Below are 17,046 nucleotides of genomic sequence, written 5' to 3' on the forward strand. Positions count from 1 at the left end.
CTAAAAGTCGGAAGCCCCAAAGTTAAAAGTTGAAAGACCAATTTGTCCATCAAATATTGAACGACCATTTTGCCATTGAATCTAAAACTATTCTTATAATATTTTATGTACTAAAAAGTAAATTACATTGCAATAAATGTTATTAGCTCATTAAATTACAATGAATTATTTAAATGAGAAATTGGTGGTGTAGCTTCATTAAATTACCACATTTATTGTAGATTATTCAATTTCTTGGAGTTACTTTTCCCTTTAATACTCATTGGGAATATAAAATTTATGTTAGCCTTACAAGAAAGTTGATACATTATATTAGGATCAGATTAACTTTTGATCGTGCCTTAATAATGGGGATAAGAACCATTTTCACTTTTCAATAAAGGGACAGTCGTGCCCTTATAAATTGGAAGATCAAAAGATCTTTTAGTTGAAAAATAAGATAACCGTTGATTAATAGAGAATGAATACCAGCCGATCATTAAAGTCAATTAATGCCTTCACTATATTCTTAGAAACAATACTTCCTCTAAAAAAAGTAACCGAGAAGGCCTGCATCTAAAAAACTACTGCCTTAACTAATGGAGATTAATGTCTGCATTTATAAATAGTCACTGTCTCAATGGAAAAAATCAGAAGAAACCTTGCAAATGATAATATCATGATTATGAGGATGACGATAAGAAAAAGCTATCAAGCGTGACAAATAAGGAGATGAAGCTTGTAAGGGTGAAAGTTAGATTTCAAATCACACTAGCCAACTTGGTTAAAAATATTAGCAAATGAACAGAATCAAATATCATTTGATGTTCTCATACGAGTTGAAATTCATGTTAATTATTTTTTTACAATGTTTAATATTATTTATTTATTTTTCAAGACAAAGCTAAGGAAGCTTCTCATAATTTGTGTGTTTTTGCATGAGTTATGCATTTGCTTTTCTTGGATGCTTTTCTTTGTTGTCTTATTCCTTTAATTTTGTGCATACTCTTTTTGGAGCTATTCATGAATTTAATTTAAAGATTGATTTATGCACAAAACAGTTCCTACATTTATGATTCCTTAATGGTGTTACAATTTTAAGAAATTAAAGCATATCATATATTGCTATGTGAATGATCATTTTGTGCAAATTTTTATATTGCACATAATTGAACAATTTATTTCACTGAGCATTTTTCTACGGTTCCAACTTTAAACTCTTAATTTTCCAGGTGTTCTGTTACATATGATCGGCATGGAATGCGAAGACCAAGTTCTAAAATCAATTTAGTGCAAAGCCTATTTCATCATTTTAATATGATTATTTTATTTTACGCATTACATCAGGAGTTGTTAGCTCATAAATTAATGGAGAGATAAAAAAAAGTAACTTTACACAAATAGCCGACTAGATTCGTTGTTTATATTATACATGCTGACTATTTTTAATTTATGTGATTGGTTAGTCGACTATTTCGCTTAATTCTTCATAAAACAAAGATTCTTGCAACAAAAAGCACAATAATGTAAAAATAATAGTAGTAATTTTTTTTAAATCAAGGTCACTAGGTGGATCCTTAGTGACTAATTTTTATTTAATTAGAAGAACCAATAGACAGTTCAACAAGTAAATACAGAAAAGGAAGTAAAAGGACATAAATGCAAAATAGTCGACCCCTAAATTAGGGTTTTCTATTGTTTCCCAATTGGCAATCTCCTCATCGTCGATTCACCTGAAATTTTTGCCATTGATAGTTGCTCCTGCTGAAGATCGGTGATTTGTTGCCATTGATAGCTGCTCCTACTGGTAAATTTGTTAGGGTGATTCTACCATCTCTGCTGATTGATGCTCGTTCTTGCTGATTTCTCTGGCAATTCTTCTTACTTCCTCCTCTTTGAACAAATACTTATTTTGTGTTGTTATTGTTGATAACTGTGTCCTGGTAATTTTCATGTTTGTGTCTCATATGTCCTTCGATTTGATGAGCATGAAAGATTAGATGTATCTCTCCCCTTTTTGGTTTAAACATGTATAAAATCGATTTTTGTTCATTCGATTGAGCACCAATTGATGCTAATACCACGAATTGAACATTTATAATCCCTAACTGGTTAAAACAACCATTGATGCCTTTCTGGGTTGCATGCAGAGAAAATTTGTTGTTCATGTGATTTTGTTGCTTGATTCTGAATCTTGTATCTGCTTTGATTGTTTGTTGAGTTCCTTCAATGTGATTGTTTGCTTTGATATTTTTGACCTTAAAGTGCCTCCATATGTGTTTAAAGTACCTGTAAACGTTAACATATTAGTATAAAAATCCTTCACATTCTCCTTCCAAATGATTTGAATGCGAGGAACTCCTCTGCTCCAAACCTCCCCTCGTTCTGGCTTCCTCAGCATTTCCTGATCCTTAGGTACGACATTTGCAATTTGTCATTGTTCACTATTCTTTTGCATTGGCTCTCCATGTCTTGAAAAGGAACTGAACAATACATCTTCAGAATCCAGAGCTAAATTAGCTAGATGATCTGCTAATTTATTGCCCTCCTTATAGATATCCTCTATCACCACAAATTCATCCTCCATAATCTTTCATTTTTCTTCCATAACGGTGACAATTTTCTAGGGTATTTCCCAAGTCCTCTGAATGATGTTTTTCAATAGTAATGAGTCAGTTTCAATTCTAATTTTATATATTTGATTATCCTTCACATACTGTATCTGAGAACTTGCAGAATGGTCAGTGCTTCTGCTTCTGTATTGGCACTCAAAGGGTCTTCCATCTCTTTAGCCTGAGCTTGCACCACATTGCCGATGTCATTCCTTACACAAAACTCCCATGAGCTTCTTCCAGGGTTTCCTCTAAAAGCTTCATCAGTGTTAACCTTGATCCATTCAATATCTAGTAATTTCCATGAACTTGAGTTACTTTCACCTTTGGAGAGTATCTCTCTAAAGCCTCCACAACAACACTCCCTCTATTAGGTCCATAGTTGAAATTCTTTTTTCTCACTTTCATGAACTAAATTAAAGTATGCATCACTTGATTCAGTTTTTATTCCCCTTCAAGAACTATTTGTTTCCTTGTGTGTGTACGTAGGCATGCATTAAATTATACACTAATACATCATAATCAAACTTAACATAATTACAAATCATGACTAGTTATTTTATTGTTTATCTTTCTAAAGATTCCTCAAGACAAACAATTATTCACTTTTTCCAGAATAAGTTTGCACTTTATTTTAAAATCAGTGTTCGATCGTGAAAATTTCAAATCGAACTTGAAGTTGTATTTTGAATTTGGAAAACAAATTATTACTTTATTTTCCAACTTACTTTTCACTTTTGAAGTTGTATTTCAAATATGAAAAATACATTCAAACATGAACATTATTTCAAATATTCCTTGCAAAAAAGTAAAACTAAACACAACTTCATTTTCTAACTCCAACTCCATAAATTTCAATATAGTCAAAAATATTTAGAATCTATGGCTGAACGCTTACTTAACCAATTTTTTTAACACAAAAAAACATACAGACAAGCATACATTCTCGAACTAGTGGCATTTGTTTGAATTTTTAGATTGCAATCAATTTTGAGTTTTTAATCTTGAAAAAAAATTTTGTTTCCCAAGATTTTCAAACTCAATTCAAATCTTTCAAAAAATTTAAGAAATATATAAAAAATTTGTTCCTTTTAAGTAAAAAAAACACAACTTTGCTGAAAAAGCACTAATAAGTATCAAGATCCAAGTATGGATCTGGAATTAATTGCAAAATCGAAATAGACCCTCTTTTGGGACAATTTTTTATTCTATAACTGAAAATGGAACTCAAATACAATAGAAAAACTAGCTGAATTTAACTAAACTAAACTAAACTAGATAGAATAGCCTCCATTGTCAGTGATAATCTGCAGGAAGAGATGAGAAGAGATTAGAAGAAAGGAGAGAGAGAATAGAAGAGATAAAGGAGAGAAAAGAAGTTTGGAAAAGATGAAGAGCCTGTTTGGATGAGCTTATGGCTTATATGCTAAAAGCCATAAGTTAGGATTCCTAACTTATCACTTTTAGCTTATTTTTGTTATTTTGGCTTAAAAATAAGTACATAAAAGCACTTTTTTATTTTACCCAACACTAGAAAAGTGTTTAAAAGTTATTTTTCTTAAAAGCACCTAAAATGGGCCAATCCAAATAGTCTCGAAGAATACCAGTTGATCAATGCTTTCTTCTCTCTCATCATTAGCTTTATAACAAACTAGGGTACGTGGCATAATCCTGGCCTGTCTTGCTCATTGATGAAGACTTAATCCTGGCCGCTCGTTTTGAAAGTTAGTTACACCTTATTTTTCCTATACTCGACTTCGAACCCAGCTGCAAGCATTTTGTATGTAAAACTAGTAGGGTCATGACATACCCTCCCTCTACAAATCATCCTTGACCTCAAGGATGAGAATCAAAATCTGAAAACTTGAATTTAAGGAACTAGTAATCCTCCCAAGTTGCATCTTCTGGAGGTAATTGGACTACTTAACCAGCACTTTAACCATAACTACATTGTTCTTTTCACTATCTACCTCAGAAGAATTGCTACAGGTTTAGCCAAAACGTGACCATCATCACTAGAACTTGGTAAAACTATTTGCACGATCACCCATTTGACCGCTTTTTTCTTGAGCAAGGAGACATGAAAAACAGGATACCTTGGAAGTTGGAGGTAAAGCAAACCTGTAAGCCACCTTGCCTACTCTAGCCAATACTCTATAGGGTCTATAATAGTTTAAACTTAGTTTCAAGTTCTTCCTTAAGTTAAGACTGTGTATATGGTTGCAGTTTCAAATAGACCATCTCATCAACTTGGAATTCCCTTTCACTCCTCTTCTTATCAGTATAGTGTTTCATCCTCTCTTGTGCTTTACTCCAGTTGTCCTTCAACAATTGTTACATCTGTTGTTTATTCATAACTGCATCTTCTGTAGCTATTACTTTTGTCTTAAGCAATGGACCAATTGATAAGTGTGGTGGAAATAACCATATAAAGCTTCAAAGAGAGTGCACTGTATACTTGTATGGAAGTTGGTGTTATACCACCACTCTGTAGCAGTGGACCAATGTTTCCAGTGATTAGGCCTGCTAGCAGTCATGCACCTAAGGTAATTCTCCAAGCACTTTTGACCCTCTCAGTCTGGCCTTCACTTTGAGGATGGTAAGTTGTGCTATAGTGCAGTTAAGTTCCCAGTAGTTTAAACCAAGCTTGCCAAAAATTGCTAAGAAAGACCATGTCCCTATCAGTGACAATAGATTTAGAAGTGGTATTAAGGAAATGTACTCTTTTCCAAAACACTTCAGCTACTGTAGCAACAGTATAGGGGTAGGAGAGTGATAGGAAGTGAGCATACTAATCATTCTGTCAACTACCACCAATATCACCTCCTTGTTTCTAGAGTTGGGTAACCCTTTAATGAAGTCCATACTAATGTAACCCCAAGCTTGAATAGGGATAGGAAGGGGTTGTAGCAGGCCTGGATAAGCTACACTTTCATCTTTACTCTTGAGACACACATACTAACTGGTTACAAATTCAACAACCATCTGTTTCATTCCAGGCCAGTAGAATATTTGAGACAACCTCATAAGAATTTCTATTTGACCAGAGTGGCCCCCAATAGAGATCATGGAAGGTGGTCATCAGCTTATTTCTAAGATAACAAGTTGCTCCAATATAAACTTTACCTTTCTTCCTGAGAATAACAAAAGAAAAATTCCATAAACCTTGCCCTTCCAAGTCCACTTCAAGCTGTGTGATCATCTCCATTACTTGAGGGTCACCATCATAACTGGCTGTCACTTCTTGTACCCAAAAAGGAATAAAAACACTAATAGGCAGCAGTTTACCAGCAATAGTGTCAGGATTAGGATCCAACCCTTCAGTCTGTCTAGAAAGAGCATCAACAACTCTATTCTCAGCACCTTTCGTATACCGTACTTCATAATCCAACCCAAGTAGCTTAGTCAATCCCTTTGGTTGTATAGTTGAAGTCACCCTTTGTTCTAACAAATACTTTAAACTGTGATGATCAGTTATGACTGCGAAGTGTCTGAACTACAAGTAATGTCTCCATTTTTCTACACATTCAACAAGGACATATTCTCCTTTTTATGTATAGACTCACCTCTGTGTTTATGTGCCAACACCTTGCTAAAGCAAGCCATTGGCCTTCCACCCTGCTTTAAGACATCATCTATCCTATTATGACTAGCATATGTTTCTACAATAAATTCCTTGTCATAATCAAGTAGCACTAAGACATGAGTGGATGTCATAGCAGACTTGAGGTTTGAGAAAGCTACATCATCTTCCTTACTCCATATGGAGGAATCCTTAAGGATCTACAAATGGAACCATAATTGGCATTATATTTTCTGTGGTAACCAATTAGTCCCAAAAATCCTCTAAGGGCCCAAAGAGATTTTGGTTTAGGCCACTCAACCATGGCTTGAATTTTAGATGGGCCACTAGCAATACCTTCAGTACTGATTACATGACCTAAGTATTCTACCTTGGACAAACCAAAAGAACATTTTGACTTCTTAGAAAAAAGTGATTGTTTTCTCAACGACTCTAACATTGCAATTAAGTACTTAACATGATCTACTACTGATACACTATATATGAGTATATCGTCAAAGAAAATCAAAATAAATTTTCTCAAGAAGGGTTGAAAAACCTGATTCGTCAAAGCTTGGAAGGTGACGGGTGCATTTGTCAAGCCAAATGACATGACTCTAAACTCATAGTGGCCCATATGGGTCCTAAAAACAGTCTTGTCAACATCATCTATCTTCATCCTGATTTGGTGATAACCAGCCCTTAGATCAACTTTGGAAAATATCACAGCCCTATGCAGTTCATCAAGTAAGTCATCAATTATAGGAATGGGATATATATCCTTTATAGTTATGTCATTTAGTCCTTTATAATCCACACAAAATCTCCAGATTCCATCCAACTTTTTGACAAGAAGTGCTGGTGATGAAAATGGAGACTAACTCTGCTGAATATGCCATTGGTAAGCATTTCCTTGACTTGCTTCTCTAGTTTTTTTTTTTGTTTTTTTTTTTATAGAAATTGTACATGTATAGTCTCAAACTGAATAGCATAGCACCAGGTTTGAGTGGAATAGTGTGGTCCAGGGTTCTGATAGGTGGTAATGATTTAGGTATATCAAACACATCAATATACGACTCTAGTACTCTTTGCACTGTGTCATCCACCTCATCTTGGTCCTCATTCAGTGTTGAACTCATCATAAACAGGCGAGCTCTTAAGGCTTGACCTTTTTTCACAACCTTGCTCATGGTCCTACTAGAGATTATGTTCAGTTTGCCCTCTTCAGGAATGCCATGCAATACCAGCTTGTTTCCTCTTCTACCAATGGCGACACAACTCCTCTCATGGTCAAACTTAGTTGTATTGTGTTTCTTCATCCAGTAATTTCCCAAGACAATATCACATGCATCCAATGGAATGATAAGCAAATCCTCTTAAATTTTCTGCCTTGCATCTTCCATTGGAACCCCTTATAATATGATGTGCACATATCAAAGTTTCCATCAACCACTGTTACTCTTATTGGAGAGCAATAGCTGGCATGATAAACTGTTTCTATGACAGTGTTTGTATCAATAAAGTTGTGGGTGCTGCTAGAATCAATCAGCAATTGTAGACTCCTCTTCTTGGCAGATTCACTAACTAAGATGGTATTGACCTCCTGATTCCCACCAGTTAGTGCACTCATACAAACAGCCTCCCAGACAAATTGTTCCTCTTCCATTACAATTTTCATATCAACATAGGATGGGTCCTCTACCTTCAGTTGAGCACTCAGGATTGGTTTTTACTTCTCCCAACATATAGTTAAGTGGTTTTTTAGGCACTGGTGACCTGGTGTATATTTCTCACCACGTTTAAAATAGTCTATTATTCCTTCTGTACTCATACACTTCAGGACTAAGCTTGGAAGCATTGGGCCTAGACATATTTGCTACTGGTGTCCTGGTGTAAGCAGGAGTACTCATCACCTTGTAAGCTTCAAACTATCTTCAGTCCTTTTCTGAGAAGCTTCAATAGCCATCTCTTGTAGTCTAGCTTGTTCTACTACAAACTTAAGAGTAGTAGGTTTGAGCAACTTAACGCCAAACCTTATTTCTTGTTTTAGAGCCCCTATGAAGCTGGACACAAATTGAGCTTCATCAAGGTGAGGATTTGTAATTAGCATTTGAGCCTTCTTATCCTCACACTTCCCTAGAAATTCATCCACAGTACCAATCTGGCTCAACTTGTTGAATTCTTCTGCTATATCATCCATCAGGGTATCCCCAAATCTACTGACTGATTCCTTCTAAATTCAGTCTAATTAATTTCATCCCTACTCAATACTAAGGAATGATACCAAGTCTCAGCCAACCCATTTAAATATAGTTCAGCTGCTTCTACTTTTTTAATTATCCTGAGTCCTATATAGATTGAAATACCTCCCACATTTTTGGATCCATACCTTAGGCTTATATTCTTTAAAACTGGGCAATTCCCACTTAGGAGGAGGAATTGGAACAACTTGATTCTGGTTGGGCCTAACATCCTGATTTTGCCTTTCTTTCTGAACTGGTGCAGGTAAAATCCTGTCTCCCTGTCGATTTTTTCCCTGTGCTCTATTGGTTAACCTTTCAAGGCCAATGAACCTATCTAGAACTTGCTCTTGAGCTCCTTGGATCCCTGCCTGAGTATTTCTAACTTCTTGTTGATGCTTGAGAGCATCTCATTCATCACCTCATCATGTCTAATCAATCATTCCTCCATAGTTTTCATTTGTGTTCCTTCTGCCATTGCTATCCACGGGTCGCAAAAGGCTCTGATACCAATTGTCAAGATCCAAATATGGACCTGGAATTAATTGCAAAATTGAAATCGAAATAGACACTTTTTGGGGACACTTTTCTAATTTTATAACTGAAAATGGAACTCGAATACAAGAGAAAACTACCTGAATTTAACTGAACTAAACTAGATAAAATAGCCTCCGAAGCCAGTGATAATCTGCATGAAGAGATTAGAAGAAAGGAGAGAGAGAACAGAAGAGAGAAAGGAGAGAGAAGAAGTGAGGAAGAATACCAGATGCCTTCTTCTCTCTCATCATTAGCTTTATAACAAACTCGGCTACGTGGCATAATCCTAGCCTTCTTGCTCATTAATGAAGCCTTCATCCTGGCGGCTCGTTTTGAAAGTTAGTTACACCTTAATTCTCTTATACTCGACTTCGAACCCAGCTGCTAATATTTTGTATGTAAAAATAGTAGGGTCATGACAATAAGAGTTAATAGGCATTGGGCCATGAAACCCACACATTTTTCACTTTATTGGAATTTTGAAATTGAAGTTGAGGATGGATTTGTGTTTGGTTATAATTTTTGCAGAGAATTTTTGGTCATTTGAATAATACTGAAAGTGAAAAAAAAGTGAAACAGAGTTTTAGGTGTTTTCCAAATTCCAAATACAAATTTGGAATTTTCAAGGCCAACCTTATATTTTCAAATAAAGTGAAAAAAACAAGATTCGAAAAAAATGAAAAATTCTCATAGCCAAACGGGTGCTTAGATTAAACCGCAGCTATTCATGAACATTTTTCTTTGGGAAAAGGGTAAAAAATGCCCCTCTACTTTGGGAAAATGGCTAAAAATATCCTCTGAAATAATTTTGGGTCAAAAATACCCCTCCCATCATTAAAGTTTTCAAATATACCCCTGTCTTAACGGCAATCCGCAACATAACCCGATTTCATTTTTAAATCCGCTTCATTTAAAACCGACCCAACTACATCAAAAACGCATATGGGTTGGCCGTTCCTGTGCCTAGTGGCTCCAGATGTAAGACTCTGGAACAAGTTGGTCACATATGGGTTTTTTATGTAGTTGGGTCGGTTTTAAATGGAGCGGGTTTAAAAATGAAATCAGATTGTGTTGTGGATTTTCATTAAGACAGGGGTATATTTGAAAACTTTAATGACGGGAGGGATATTTTTGACCTAAAATTAATTCGGAGGATATATTTAGCCCTTTTCCCAAAGTAGAGGGGCATTTTTGGCCCTTTTCCCTGTTTCTTTTACACAAAATATGATTATATTTTCTTAAAAATTGTTGCATTGGCTCATACAAGCAAACTTTGGGAAACTCAAAAAATAATTAGAATCAATGAGATGGTGCCACGTGTACTGGCAATATTGTTAGACCAATGCAACATTAGTACGTATACAACATAACAGACTGCAAAAAAGAGACAACTTTCCATATTCGACTAATAACAGCCTTTTTTTTTCCTCTCTATCTCCTTTTCATGTACAAACAAATGTATATGCATTTACTTTGTGTATAAAAAAATCAGCCATTATTTAACAAGGAGAAACAACAGTGTTGAATGCTTGCCTATTAAAAGGTGTGTGGGGGGGGGGTTCCCTATCTTGCTTACACTCTAGCATGAATTATTTGAGGAATAATTTTTTGGGTTGCTTCTAGTTTTACGTCTATTAATCTATCTAAGCTGGTTGGGTGCTTTTTTTTTTTAGCCCACCTCTTGCTTTGATTTTTCATGATTTTTTTGTTATTTGAAAGAGAAAAAAAAAATAGTATCATTGTTTAGCTAGTGCCTAATGCCATTTTCTTTTGGTAAAAATAGACACCACTTTCCATGTATAGTAATATTTTGCTTCTGTTTCTGTTATTTAGCATTTTTACAAACTTATTTTTATTAAAGATGTCTGAAGGAGGATAAACTACACTATATTGGAAGTGCTCTAAAATTGGGATTAAAGTGTTTCTTAGTTGTAAATGTGTCGTTTGGGGATTTTGTTTCTTCCTTGTGCGTCTTGCATATTGGTGAAATTATAAAATGTGTTGTGTATTTCTTGTTTATTTGAGCATTTTATTCAGAGATGTCTTTGGTTCGACCTGAATGCAAGTAAGGGTTATTTTTCATAATTTTTATTAATGATGTCTGAAGGACGAAAAACTACGTTATATTGCAAGTGCTCTAAAATTGGGATTAAGGGGTTTCTTAGTTGTAAATGTGATGTTTTGCTGTTTTATTGTTGGAAAACTCAGGGTACCTAGTTTTGTAATGTGATTTTGTTGCTTCCTTGTGGGTCTTGCATTTTGGTGAAGTTATAAAATGTGTTGGGTATTTCTTGTTTATTTGAGCATTTTCTTCAGGGATGTCTTTGGTTAGACCTTAATGCAAGTAAGGGTTGAAAGAAACTAAAGATGCTTGGGAGATTCTGACACTTGTTTTTAAGGGTTTTGATTTTCTTGTTCCCTAAACCACTCTACTAACTTTATCCATATATGCTATTTGAATAAGGATGGTAAGCTTTCATATTATTGGAAGTTCTAATTCTTGGTTTCACTGCAGTTCAGTGAAAATGGGAAGTGACAAATCAAAAGGATCAGGATCTGGCTCTATAGATATGTGCAGTCAGGTTGAGTTTAGGGGTTATAATTGTAAAAGTTGTAGTGTTGGACCTGATATGTATGACACTAGCAAATTGGTGGGTGGTGGTGAGGTCCATATTGCTGATGTTGAAGGAGAATCGAAGAATATATTAGGCTTTGGAGACCTTGTTTGGGGAAAGGTACCGTCTCATTCGTGGTGGCCAGGGCAAATATACGATGAGAGTCTAGTACCTTCTCCACGATGCGGTAAAAAGAGAGATGGTTCAGTTCTAGTTGCCTTTTATGGTGATGGTAGTTATGCGTGGCTTGATCATGATCAAATCATCCCTTTTGAACCTCATTTTGAAGAGAAGTCAAACAAGTCAAAAATTCAAACTTTCGTTGTAGCAGTTAAAGAAGCTGTTGATGAGCTGAAAAAGAGAGCGGTACTTGGCTTGACTTGCTTCTGCCAGGGTAATTTTCAGCCTACAACAATTAAAGGGCTTTATAAAGTTGATGTAAGCGGGTATGAACCTGGGGCCATTTATTCGTCAAAGCAGATTAAACAATGCAGAGATGGTTTCCAGCCACATGGGGTGTTTTCATTTGTAAAGAAGTTAGCCATGTCTCCAAGATCATTGCAGAATTTTTATGATATAATTAGCAGAGCAAAGGTTACTGCTTACAGAAAAGCAGTTTTTGAAGAGAATGATGAGACCTATGATGAGGCATTTGATGAATTTGAAAAAGGTGATGAGACCTATGATCAGGCATTTGGAGTGAAAGCCTCAAGCTCAGAGGATCCTGCAGATTTTTCAAAAGATGGGAATCAACGTAAAGGTATCAATCAATATTTCCTCGGGCATGATTTGTCTTCTAGACCATTGTAATTGTTTTTTTTTTTTTTTGGCTTATGCCAGGGACATATCTTCCTTTTAATTGCAACGCCTGAGAAACTTCAGATGCTAAATAGGTTACCTACATTGAGAGTATATAGTCGTATAAATTTAAGATCAAGCTTGGTTGGACGTTGCATTTTATTGTCGTTACAAACAGATTTTTTTCCTGAAGCATAAAGTAGATGTTAAAAGGAAGCGACCTATCTATAATGGCGAGCTATAAACTTTGATGTGCATTTTATTGTCCTTACAAACTTTGATCCTGCAGATTTTTCAAAAGACGGGATCAAGGGGATTGCTACAAGGAGAAATATGACTAATGAAGGCTTGCAGATTAAATGGTGTGTGAGCCTTCTCTTCTTTTTTTTTTTGGGTTTTCCTCAATCTTGTTTACACTCTAACATGAATTATTGCGGAATGATTTTGTGGGTTTGTTCTGTGCGTGCCTAGTTTCACTTCTATTAAGCTATCTAAGCGGTTGGTGCTTTTTTCTTCTGTTTTTAGCCCACCACTTGCTTTGATTTAAAACAGGGAAGACAAAAACAAATAATATCAGTGTTCTTCATCAACTGCTAATGCCTAATGCCATTTTCTTTTGGTAAAAATGGGCACTACTTTGTAGTAATATTTTGCTTCTGTTTCTGTTATTTTGCATTTTACTCTTATTTTTATTAATGATGTATGAAGGAGGAAAAACTACATTATATTGGATGTGCTCTAAAATTGGGATTAAGGGGTTTCTTAACTGTAAATTTGATGTTTTCTGCTGTTTTTTTGTCAGAAAAAAAATTACAATGGAAGTGCTATAAAATTGGGCCTCAGTGCTTTGGTTTACCTAGTTATGTAATGTGATTTTGTAGCTTTCTTTTTTGGGTATATCTTAGTCTTGCATTTTGGTGAAGTAATAAAATGTGTGTCTGTGTGTGAGTTTGTTGTGTATTTCTTGTTTATTTAAGCATTTTCTTCAGGTTCTTCTTTGGTTAGACCTGAATGCAAGTAAGGGTTATTTTTCATTATTTTGTGATCATGGATTTGTGAAAGAAACTAAAGGTGTTTTGGGAGATTCTGATATTGGTTTTTAAGGGCTTTGATTTTCTTGTTCTCTAAACCACTCTACTAACTTTATCCATATATGCTATTTGAATAAGGATGCTAAGCTGTCACATTCTGGGAAGTTCTAATTCTTCGTTTCACTGCAGTTCACTGAAAACGGGAAGTGACAAATCAAAGAATATATTAGGCTTTGGAGACCTTGTTTGGGGAAAGGTACGGTCTCATCCATGGTGGCCAGGACAAGTATACAATGAGAGTCTAATACCTTCTCAACTATACCATAGAAAGAGAGATGGTTCAGTTCTAGTCGCCTTTTATGGTGATTTTGAATATGCGTGGCTTGATAATGATCAAATCATCCCTTTTGAACCTCATTTTGAGGAGAAGTCAAACAAGTCGAAAATTCAAACTTTCATTGTGGCAGTTGAAGAAGCTATTGATGAGCTGAAAAAGAGAGCAGCACTTGGCTTGACTTGCTTCTGCCAGGGTAATTCTCAGCCTACAAGAATTGAAGGGCTTTATGAAGTTGATGTGAGCGGGTATGACCCTGGGGCCATTTATTCATTAAAGCAGATTAAAAAATGTAGAGATGGTTTCCAGCCACATGAGATGTTTTCATTTGTAAAGAAGTTGGCCATGTCTCCAAGATCTTTGCAGAATGTTTACGGAATAATTAACTGTGCAAAGGTTACTGCTTACAGAAAAGCAGTTTTTGAGGATAATGATGAGACGTATGATGAGGCATTTGACGAATTTGAAAAAGGTGATGAGATCTATGATCAAGCATATGGAGTGAAAGCCTCAAGCTCTGAGGACCCTGCAGATTTTTCAAAAGACGGGAATCAACTTAAAGGTATCAATCAATATTTCCTCTATGTTTTTTACTTTAGTTTATCCCAGGAGCAAATCGTCTTTTTAATTGCATCACCTGAGAAAATTCAGATGATAAATAGGTCAACTACATCTAGAGTATATAGTCTTATAGATTTAATCAAGCTTAGGTACAAACAACATTTTTCTGAAGCATGTTAAAAGAGGTATCTATGTAGAATGACGGGCTATAAACTTAGATGTGCTTGTTCTGTCAATCATTTGAAAGTAATACCACTATCTGGACAAAAGCCAGCAACGATCACTGCCATTCTATTAGGAAAATAATCTAATTGTGGAGTAACAACATGTCCTTTCTAGGTGTCTTGAATCCGATACTTCACTAGGTGAAATATTGTGCATCCACCATACCCGTTTGTGCCCTCAGCTTTTCCATCACTGTATTGTCCCAAAATTCAGTCTCATGGTTAGTTTGCTTTTATTGTCTCCTCCTCCTAAGTGCTCACTCAATTGGACCGATTTTAGTTTCACAGATTCGTCGTGCATTCTACTGCATGCCTATTCTTGTTCTAAATACACACTGGTATTCCATATTTAAATAAAGAACGCAGCATGATTTGTTTGTTTACTGTTACTGATTAGCTGAAGATATGGTGGTAGATATGCGAAACTATGTAAATTCTTGCAGGTACTGTTGGGTCTCAGGTAGATCAAGGGGATTGCTCCAAGGAGTCATGTAAAGGAGAAACTAAAAGGAAGAGGTTGGAAGAGTCTCCATCAGATGATCAGAGTCGGAAAGGCAAGTTCCAAAAGGATGCCTTCTTTGACAATCTGGTAACAAAATCAGGTGAAGAAACTGATGGAATCTATTGTTGCAAAAGTGGAGAAACTGTCAAAAAGAAGAAACATAACAAGCTTAATGACTATGCTACTCCACAAAATGGTGGTCTTTTGTCCGATTTGCTGGCTTCTGCGTGTGATCCATTTTGTGGAGTCGAACTGGGAAATGCTACTGGTGCATTTAAGCATTTGGAGCAATACCAACAGAGTTGTTGTCCAGATGAACATGAGAAGACTAACAAAAAGCGGACACTCTTGAAATGCCAAGACGAACATATGACTAGGAAAGAAGGGTTGAGGGACTTGACAAAGAAGTATGGTGACCAAAAATTTTTGACACCCCAAGAAGGTGATGACGTTGAAATCCAATCAACATTGTCAGTGCAGTCTGAAAAGAAGTTTACTGAGGAGTCTGCAAGGAAAGCTGAACCAACAATGCTGGTAATAAAGTTCCCTCCTCAAACCATGCTCCCAACTGCTTCAGAATTAAAAGCCAAGTTTGCATATTTTGGGCCATTTGATGAATCAGCTACCCGTATCTTGGGGGGATCAGCAACATGTCAAATTGTATTCATGTACAAGTCTAATGCTCAGGCTGCACATGACTACGCAGTCGAAAGTAGAACCTTGTTCAACTCTGATGTGAATTACCACTTAACAGACTTTGATGGTTCAAAAGAGTTCATGGGAGAAAGTTTTGATGACATTCGATCTTTTGAAGGTGAACCACATCATATGTCATTCCAGGAGTTGCCTTTGCAGTCCGATACTGACTTGAAGTCATTCCCCAAGGAAAACTCAAAGTGCGGGGAAGAGACTCTTTCTTCTAGCATTCAGTATAAGCATGAAGTTGATAGTTTGGATGAGACTGTTGTGGCCATTAATGCAAAATATTCCATGGATGAGGGATGGAAGAGTCATTATCAACAGAATCTCAGTGCCATTAACTGTTCAGATTTGTCGCTTCAGTTGGCTAACCTTTTCCAGAAGTGCAATGAAATTTTGGGTGGGATTGAAGGGTCACAAGACCAATAGAGTTAAATGATGGAGAAGAAGAAAAGAGTACAGTAACTTATGATCTAAAGCATTATATATACTTTTGTTTCTGGCTAGTTCTTATTTACCTTCATCTCTGGGAGTGTTTGCTCTCTGACCTTTTACTGGATTATGCTGATTTCAGACTTTTAACTAGGCATCTAGACGGAATTGTATGAAAAGTTTGCTGGTTGCTCTTCTATGTTTAAAAATGGACTAGAGCTGGCTTCTATAAGCAATTTGACGAAAAATAGTATAAAAAACAGAAAGTGACCGTTAATGAACATATATATCAATTTATGCATATATCCTAATATAACATCTGTTGGAGTCGTAATTCTACTTAAGAGCTTCAAATTTAAGTTCTCTCTTAGTCCCTTTTATTTATTTATTTATTTATTTATTTTTAAAAGGAATAGCCTTTGCCAAATGTGATTAAGTTGGAAATGTCAAGGCACAAAGACACTATGTTTGGTGTTCTGTTTTCTCTATAGTTCATGTGAATTGCTGTACCTATGGTTTTAATTATTTTTTTTTTGTTTGACTTATGGAGTTTCAACAGCTGACTTGGGAAGTGATTCATTTTGTTTTGATACTTCTTAGCGTCAAGAGAAGTTATGCAACATATAATTTTGTCAAACATTGTGAATTCATGTGGAACTAAACTTTTTACTTCTTACTGCAGCAAATTAAATGTCATTGCAAAGCATATTTGATTTACTTGGTTAATATTTGTGAACATTCTATTCAGAAAGTTAGCTTTAAAGAGATATTATTAAGCGGTTCAAATATCTAAGACATGAATGACGCGAGCTTCACCTTGTGGTATATATATGGGTCAAATTTCTATGATCCCCACTTTCCCCAAAAAAGATACTCCTTGTTGGCTCAAAATGGACTAGATAGCCTGACCTTTGCCTCAT

The 17,046-nt window shown here is 35.7% G+C and overlaps 1 protein-coding gene across 4 annotated transcripts; it reads left to right on the top strand.

The window, feature by feature from the left end:
- The first annotated feature begins 1,576 nt into the window (after nt 1–1,576).
- On the top strand, nt 1,577–16,283 carry LOC132034356 (PWWP domain-containing protein 4-like). 4 transcript variants are annotated; one of them, XM_059424682.1, is made up of 6 exons: nt 3,233–6,900; nt 6,984–7,054; nt 11,446–12,305; nt 12,633–12,705; nt 13,564–14,270; nt 14,937–16,283. In XM_059424682.1, the coding sequence occupies exons 3-6, from the start codon at nt 11,456–11,458 to the stop codon at nt 16,121–16,123; spliced, it is 2,817 nt and encodes a 938-aa protein (XP_059280665.1). In that variant the 5' UTR covers nt 3,233–6,900; nt 6,984–7,054; nt 11,446–11,455; the 3' UTR covers nt 16,124–16,283. The 4 variants fall into 4 exon arrangements, with proteins under 4 accessions (XP_059280666.1, XP_059280665.1, XP_059280663.1 ...); XM_059424683.1 differs by lacking the exons at nt 3,233–6,900; nt 6,984–7,054 and adding an exon at nt 1,577–1,786; XM_059424680.1 differs by having other exon boundaries at nt 3,233–7,054.
- Nucleotides 16,284–17,046: the final 763 nt, after the last annotated feature.

The sequence above is a fragment of the Lycium ferocissimum genome, chromosome 10, assembly GCF_029784015.1.
Source record: "Lycium ferocissimum isolate CSIRO_LF1 chromosome 10, AGI_CSIRO_Lferr_CH_V1, whole genome shotgun sequence".
Lineage (NCBI taxonomy): Eukaryota > Viridiplantae > Streptophyta > Magnoliopsida > Solanales > Solanaceae > Lycium > Lycium ferocissimum.

What these genes read in the sequence shown, in the direction of transcription:
- LOC132034356 (XM_059424683.1), top strand. Translation starts at nt 11,456, where the DNA reads ATGGGAAGTGACAAATCAAAAGGATCAGGATCTGGCTCTATAGATATG. An exon ending in AGATGGGAATCAACGTAAAG is followed by an intron (nt 12,306 to 12,632) that starts GTATCAATCAAT and finishes TTGATCCTGCAG; the next exon opens with ATTTTTCAAAAGACGGGATC. An exon ending in GAAGGCTTGCAGATTAAATG is followed by an intron (nt 12,706 to 13,563) that starts GTGTGTGAGCCT and finishes GTTTCACTGCAG; the next exon opens with TTCACTGAAAACGGGAAGTG.